The following is an 8,010-nucleotide window of genomic DNA, read 5'->3' on the forward strand; positions in this document are numbered from 1 at the left end:
TTGCGGTGAGCCAAGATCCCCCCATTGCTTTCCACCCGGGCGACAGAGCTAGCCCCCGTCTAAAAAAAAAAAAAAAAAAATTGAACTTCAGTTGATAAAATTTGTTTTCACAGTTGTACAGATAATTCTAAAACTATTTTCTGTACATTCTAGGGTACAGAAAATAAGTAAATACAGGTTGGAAAAGCCAGGTGTTTCAGTGTTGGATAAATGGATTACAATTATAGGATATGGAAAGGCTGTTATGAACCCTTTAAGTCAACGGAATTGGAAATATCAGTGTGAACTCACACATTTCAATAGATACTGATACGGAAATTGACATGGGGTGTGTGTGTGTGTCCCAAAAGCAATTAACACATCTAACCTCCAGGTCTTGGTTTCTAAGTACAATCCTCCGCTAAAAGGAACAAGGCCTCCTTGAAGAAATGGCTGATTCTAGGGTCGGGACTGAAAAGGTACAAAACTTATTGTGCCAGAAATGAAGGAAGTGTTCAAAGAGTAACAGGAACATGTCAAAAGGACACAGGAACCAGCCTGACGGGGCTCCCAGTGGACAAATCAGGGATAATCTAGGCATGAAACTAAATGATCCTAATAAGTTATACCCCACTGAGTAAGAATCTACGAATTCACAATAAAATAAATGAACATATAAAACAAGGGAAAGTAAAAATTCTTCCTTGTAGCAGAATGCCAACTAATACATTAGAAGGAATGACAGAATTAGAAAACGTACCATGTGGCAAAAATCTCAGTACTAACTGATTTGGGAAAGAACTAGCCAAAAAAATGCTAAAACCAAGGTGAAAAGTGATTTTCTTCTATCTATAATATTAAAGCTGAACATAGGTATACCCTATGATCCAGTAATTTCACTCCTCGTTCTAGAACCAACACAAATGGGTGCACATGTGTATTAATACACACGTATAAAAATGTTCATAACAATTATACTCATATCCACAAAGAAGAAACTCCAAAAGTCTGCCAATAGTAGTAAAAGTCTGTCAATAGTAGAAGAGATGAACAAACTGTGGTATATTCATCCCATGGATTACTATCCAGCAATGAAAAGCAAGTGACCGCTGCTAGATACAACAGGACAGACAAGAAACCAGACATGCTAAGAACATAGTGTATGACTACGTTCCTGTCAAGACCAAAAACTGGCAAAATTCATTTCTGGTGCTAAAAGTGAAAATGGTAGTTACTTTGCGGAGGGACAGGAAGGGCAATGATTAAGCAGAGGCATGGTGGAAGTTTCTGAGGGGCACGTATGTTTTGTTTCTTGAAGTAGGTGGTGACTGCAGGATATGTTTCATTTTAAGATGATTCACTAAGCTCAACACCTATGCTTTGTGGACTTTGCTATATGTATGCTTTACTTCAACAAAAAAAGTAACAATAAAACAAAATGCAACTCTGCATTTTCCAACTTACCTTTTACCCTAAGCTACTAGCAGGCTCTCTGCTATTTTTCCCTATTTCTTTTAATTTCTGCTACAAAATTCTGTAAAGGCATGTGCATTCCCACACATAAACATCCCCCATCGGCAAGTCTAAAAACATGACATTGATGGAAGAATAAATGTTCAGCCTATCTATAACTGATGCAAAATGCAAATAATTTGGTACAAACATTCCAGACACAAATAATGAAATACTACAACCAGGTACATATACTTCTCAAGGTCAAGCCGGAGTTTCACAGCCTGCATCTCTCTCTCAAATTTGAAGATTTGTTATCAAATTTTACCTTTCAAGTTTCAGAGGTGGATTGTTCACACTGTTAAACGTCTACACTGTATGACCACAAATAATCATGGAGAGTTATCAATTATAGATTCTAATTGAAACTTATTAATTCATATCTTTAATTTTTGGAAAAAATTATCATCAGTATAATGGAAAAGTATATTACTTCAAAAGAACTAATCATGAACATCTGAACAGTACGTGAACGCTGCAAAGCGCAGGCATGCAGGAAACCCTCTCTACATGGAACATAATCCTCTCCACTGACTGTGACAAAGAAGAATTAAGCATACAAAGGCTGCAAGCCCAACGACACAGCTCCTGACAAAAGTGGGAATAATGTCCCCAAAACTCACTGTGAGCAGCAGTAGTATTTTGTACTTACAAAAGCTGCAACCAGCAGTGAAGCGTTCTGGATCAAATGTATCCTTCCCCTTAACCCTCAACTACATCTAGCCTCAAACAATACTTGAAATGAGAGAGGTGAAAAAATGCATATCCTGTCACTACAAGAAGAGAGTCATGAGAATATTGTGCAGTGACAGACACACAGGTGTGGGTGTCCATAAATGAATGGGTGTGTGCACATGCTGTCTCAATAATTAAGCCAAACACTTCATTCATCTGGTTAATCATCAATGCTCCATGACAGTTAAAGGAATTCAAATTGTAGGAAGTATCTACTAGGTGCCAGAGAAGCACAGTAAAATTTAAAAAGTTAGAAAAATAAAATAACACTTTAGTCTGTGGGGTCTCAAAGCCCTTCAATGTTTTCCATTGTTTCTTTTCACGATTTTCCTCTTCCTTCTGTTTTTACTTTTATCTCCATTTAACGACTTTTTCCTTCCCCTCTTAAGTGAAGGCAATTGCTCCACTCCAGGAAAAGTGTTGCCAAATAGCTTTACCTCTGCCCTGACCTTCCTGCTACACACACACACACACACACACACACACACACACACACACACACACTCTACTTAAACAAACCTGTCAACACAGCAGAGCCAAAGCTATGGACAGCTGGCATGTGCTGGCAAGAGTAAGTGTACAGTTTTGCTTTACAGTGGAAAAGTACTCACTGTTCAAGACCTAACTCCCAGCAACTCCAGATTCAAGACTCAAAAGATGTAACATGCCTGCTCAGTGCACATTCCATAGTAAACCTCCAAAGACACTGCCTGCCACTGGCGAAGAAGCCACAGAAGGAAGGCAGCAGTGCACATCCAATGCCAACATTTCAACCTGTTCTTCCAGTCACATAAATAACAGGTCACCTAGTCACACAGGCACTCCACGTCAGAGAGCCCCAGCAACTGAATAACCAGTTAGGTCAGAAAATGCCACCTGCCTTACATCAAAGGGCAGCAGCATTGCCACCAACAAAATGATTCAGTGTGTTCACTGAGACAATGGAAGCTGGGCAAGGGTCTATTCCTGGTACCATCCTCCAGGTCACAGAATGATACCTAACAATTCATCAGGGCCATAGCAAGGAGAAAATCTGTGTGCATCTCCAAGCCAAAGGAATAAGCCTGGGTTCAGTTCCAACAACCTTAGAATAGAAAAACCATCATTTCCTGTTAGATCTTTCAACACATATAAGGAAGTTCCTCATCTCCTTCTTAAAATAATTAAGCCATGATCTATCAGGGCCCTGCCTGGAAAAAAGGATTTTGAATAGATCATGTTTCCAGTTGTGCTTGCGTACGCACACCCCTAGTCCAGCTACTAGAGAGGCTGAGGCAGGAGGATCCACTGAACCCAGGAGACCAGCCTGGACAGCACATATCTCATCCCTTTAAAAAAAAAAAAAGGTAATACTAATATCTCATCTCTTTTAAAAAAAAATGGTAATCATCATCATCATCATCATCATCATCATCATGGACCAGCTGCCAGAAGAACAGCAATTTGTGGTGGTGAAGGTGAGAGAGACAGGCAGATAAAACCACCTGTCTAAGCGTCACAGGACTGTCAGACTTGGCTCACATGCCCTTTTCATAAAACCTTCCCAGGCTTGAAACAATTATTTACCTACCTGAAACTGTTCACAATGCTTTACTGCTCTCCCAGGGCATCTGACATTCTCCCTGGGTATTTTCATTAATCATGTTTGTGCCTTGCCTCCATCCTTTCCTCCACAAGCTCCCTGAAGGCAGTGTACCTCCAGCTCACACAATTACAGCATCCTGCACAAGGCAGGTGCTTAATTATTGTTTCATGAACAAGCCTATTGTCTGGTTTCATTCAAAAAGACAGACCAAAAACACCAATTATGTCCACCCCACTGTAAGCTCTCTTCAAAGGCCAAGTGTTCCCAGCACCAGAAGAGGGCACATCCATAAGAATGCTCATTTAATATATTAAACATCATATTTAAATTCAGTCCTCCAAAAACCCATCATGTATTGAAACATCACCACATGAATACCTTTGACAATGATGCTGCTGTTCCAGGTTTTACAAATTTGCCTCCCGTAGATGCTGAAGAGCTGTTTTCAGGTTTAACTTTTTCTGCTGTTTGCGTTTTACTTATTCCAGACACTTTAGGCACTGAGCCAACACTCCTGCTTGCTTTCTTCATTCTGGGCTGCCTCTTCGTGATGCATTTACAAGCAAATCTGTGGGAAAAAATGGCATTACACTGAGAACGTAACTGGAAGAAAGCTCTTTAGAAATTTGTTTTCAAAGAATTTTACCATGTGATAAAACTGTTTGAAGGCTAGATGTCACTACTGAAAAGTTGAAAAATTCTTTTTTTTTGAGACGGAGTCTCGCTCAGTCACCCTCGCTGGAGTGCAGTGGTGTGATCTCGGCTCACTGCAAGCTCTGCCTCCCGGTTTCACGCCGTTCTGTCTCAGCCTCCCCAGTAGCTGGGACTACAAGCGCCCGCCACCTCATCTGGCTAATTTTTTGTATGTTTAGTAGAGACGGGGTTTCACCATGTTAGCCAGGATGGTCTCGCTCTCCTGACCTTGTGATCTGCCCACCTTGGCCTCCCAACGTGCTGGGATTACAGGTGTAAGCCACCATGCCCAGCCGAAAAATTCTTAGATGTACAAATCAGAACACACCTTATTTAAGGCTTTATCCTTGAATATTATTATTTTGAAGTTATTTTGTACATCTAGCTCATTTAGTAAAAAGAATGTCCTAGATCTCTAACAGAAATGACTAAATATAACACAGTGTAGATTATCTTCAGCATTTAATAAAGCAATAATCATCCTGGCATTTCAGAATTAGCCATTTGCAGTTATCTAAAAGTGATCATACTTTCCAAATTATCCAGCAAAGTCCTTATTTCAAATATTTGCTGTGATATCCCATATAAGTCAGCAGAATGTCTCAGAAATCCCAAAATTCAGGATCTAAACCTACTTCCAAGTATACCTCTCTCATCAAGAGGCAGCAGGGAAATTCTTTTTTTTTTTTTTTTTTTTTGAGACAGCCTTACTTCAGGCTGGAGTGCAACTGTTGCAATCACAGGTCACTGCAGCCTCGACTTGCTGGACTCAGGTGCTTCTCCCACCTCAGCCTCTCGAGTAGCTGGGATTACAGGCATGCATCACCAAGCCTAGCTAATTTTTTGTAGAGATGGGGTTTTGCCATGTTGCACAGGCTGGTCTCGAAGTCCTGGGCTCAAGCGATCCTCCTGCCTCGGCCTCCCAAAGTGCTGGGATTATAGGCATGAGGCAGTGTGCCCAGCCAGAAATTCTTTCTCAAAACATCAGCCCCAATATTGGTTCAGAAAACAAAACCATTCTATATACTTGGAGGAATACGGCAACAGTTTTCCTCCACCTAAGTGGTACATACTTGATTTCACAGCTAAGAGGACTTGATATAACACTGGCAACACACAAAGCTGAAGCTAGATAAGCTCTTAAATATACATTTGTTAACTGAACTAGAAAAAGCAGTCTCGTAATAATGTTTAGAAAGACATCTTGGATCATTTTGGGTTGAGTAATAAAATTACCAAAATGAGAGCCTATACGTAAATGTAAGGTTTACGTATGACGACTCTGATAAACCATACTGAGCATCAAAAGAAGTTGTCTATTTTATGAGGATTTCTATACACTAATAAAAAGGAAATAACCTTTTGGCAAAGGCTCATTCCAATGGCTTTACTGAATGTTCTACCTAGACTGTGCTTGAGCACTCCAGATTTATTTTGCCTTTACATAAAACAATCTGTATCAACTGGTTTGGTGGGAGGATAGTGAGACAGCGTGAAGGGGCCTGTGCTCTACCCTCAACACGGTAAGGCCTTGGAGAAAAAGAATGCTGCCACTAACCTCAATCAAAATACAACAAACCCTCAGAGATGCTCCTGTAGCTTTTCCCCAACTTCCTAGTTATCCCTTACAGAAAATGATGCATATGGTAATCATCAAATTATCTATCTACTCTTAACCCTTTTGCTTTCTACTTTCCTAATCCAGTTGAGTAATCTGCCCAAGGTAAGCAGTCCCTCTAGTTCAGCTCTCTCATCTATTTCCTACCCCATTCCAGGGGATACTGAAAATGACCAAGAGAGATTCAAGCAGCATCTGCTGACAGGTATAACATAGTTATACTGATCCCTGCTAACCAGTAACATATGCTTTTCTCACCTACTAAAATGAAAGAATTAGACTGGATGCATTCACTAACTCTAGGTACTGTAGAAAAACCAAATCAAATTATTAAGAACCTTTCCTTCAACTTCTCACTGTTTACTCAACTTCTCACTATTTATTTATTTATTTATTTATTTATTTATTTATTTTAGACACAGTTTCGCTGTCACCCAGGGTGGTGTGCCAGGGTGTGATCTCAGCTCAGTGCAGCCTTTGCCTCCTAGGCTGATCCTCCCACCTCAGCCTCCCAAGTAGCTGGGACTACAGGCATGCGCTACCACACCTGGCTACGTTTTTGTATTTTTAGTAAAGACAGGGTTTTATCATGTTGCCCAGGTTGGTTTTGAACTCCTGGGTTCAGGTGATTTGCCCCACTCAGCCTCCCAAAATGCTGGGATTACAGGTGTGAGCCACTGCACCTAGACAACTTCTCACTTTTTAGCTACTCTTCTGTAAGTCTTATGTCTTGTAAATGGCTCCCCAAACTTTTTTCTTCTCACCTTTCTACCACCTTCCATGCCTGCACTCCTTTCTACTGTACCACTCAGATGCTCAACCATTCTCAGCCTACCCTTCCAGCCTCTGTCAAATTAACATTTTCGACCAGGCATGCGTGGTAGCTCACACCTACAATCCCAGCACTTTGGGAGGCCAAGGCGGATGGATCACTTTAAGTCAGGAGTTCAAGACCAGCCTGGCTAACATGATGAAACCCCGTCTCTACTAAAAATACAAAAAACTAGCCAGGCGTGGTGGGGGGCGCCTGTAGTCTCAGCTACTCAGGAGGCTGAGGCAGGAGAATGGCGTGAACCCCGGAGGTGGAGTTTGCAGTGAGCCGAGATCACGCCACTGCACTCCAGCCTGGGCGACAGAGCAAGACTCGGTCTCAAAATATAAAAATAAAAAAAAATACAAAAATTAACTGGGTGTGGTGGCGCGCACCAGTAATTGCAGATGCTCAGGTAACTGAAGCATGAGAATCACTTGAACCCAGGAGGCTGAGGGTGCAGTGAGCAAAGATTGTGCCACTGCACTCCAGCCCAGGCAACAGAGTGAGACTCTGTCTCAAAAAAGAAAAAGAAAGAAACATTAACATTTTTTAGACCAGCACTGTCTAATAGAACTTCCTAGTCAGGCATGGTAGGACACACCTATAGCCCCAGATAATTGTGAGGCTGAGGTGGGAGGACTGCTTGGGGCCCCAGAGCTCAAGGCTGTAGTGAGCTAGAATCATATCACTGTACTACAGCCTGGGTGAGACTCTTGTCTCTTAAAAAAAAAAAAAAGCCAGGGCGGTGGTTTACACTTGTAATCCCAGCACTTTGGGAGGCTGAGGCGGGCGGATCACGAGGTCAAGGGATCGAGACCATCCTGGCCAACGTGATGAAATCCCGTCTCTATTAAAAATACAAAAATTGGCCGGGCGCGGTGGCTCAAGCCTGTAATCCCAGCACTTTGGGAGGCCGAGACAGGCGGATCACGAGGTCAGGAGACCGAGACCATCCTGGCTAACACGGTGAGACCTCGTCTCTACTAAAAATATACAAAAAACTAGCCGGGCGTGGTGGCGGGCGCCTGTAGTCCCAGCTACTCGGGAGGCTGAGGCAGGAGAATGGCGTGAACC

General features: G+C 42.0%; 1 protein-coding gene across 8 annotated transcripts in view; it reads right to left on the minus strand.

Annotated features, from left to right (window-relative positions):
* SPECC1L (sperm antigen with calponin homology and coiled-coil domains 1 like) overlaps nt 1-8,010 on the minus strand; it is a 147,930-nt gene that overhangs the window by 105,949 nt on the left and 33,971 nt on the right. For all 8 annotated transcript variants that reach the window (XM_017889747.1, XM_017889741.1, XM_017889743.1 and 5 more), the window contains one exon: nt 4,190-4,379. In XM_017889747.1, the coding sequence (XP_017745236.1) occupies nt 4,190-4,342 (153 nt within the window). In that variant the 5' untranslated portion in view covers nt 4,343-4,379. The remainder of the gene's footprint in view (nt 1-4,189; nt 4,380-8,010) is intronic.

This window comes from Rhinopithecus bieti, unplaced genomic scaffold, assembly GCF_001698545.2.
Source record: "Rhinopithecus bieti isolate Rb0 unplaced genomic scaffold, ASM169854v2 scaffold_19723, whole genome shotgun sequence".
NCBI lineage: Eukaryota > Metazoa > Chordata > Mammalia > Primates > Cercopithecidae > Rhinopithecus > Rhinopithecus bieti.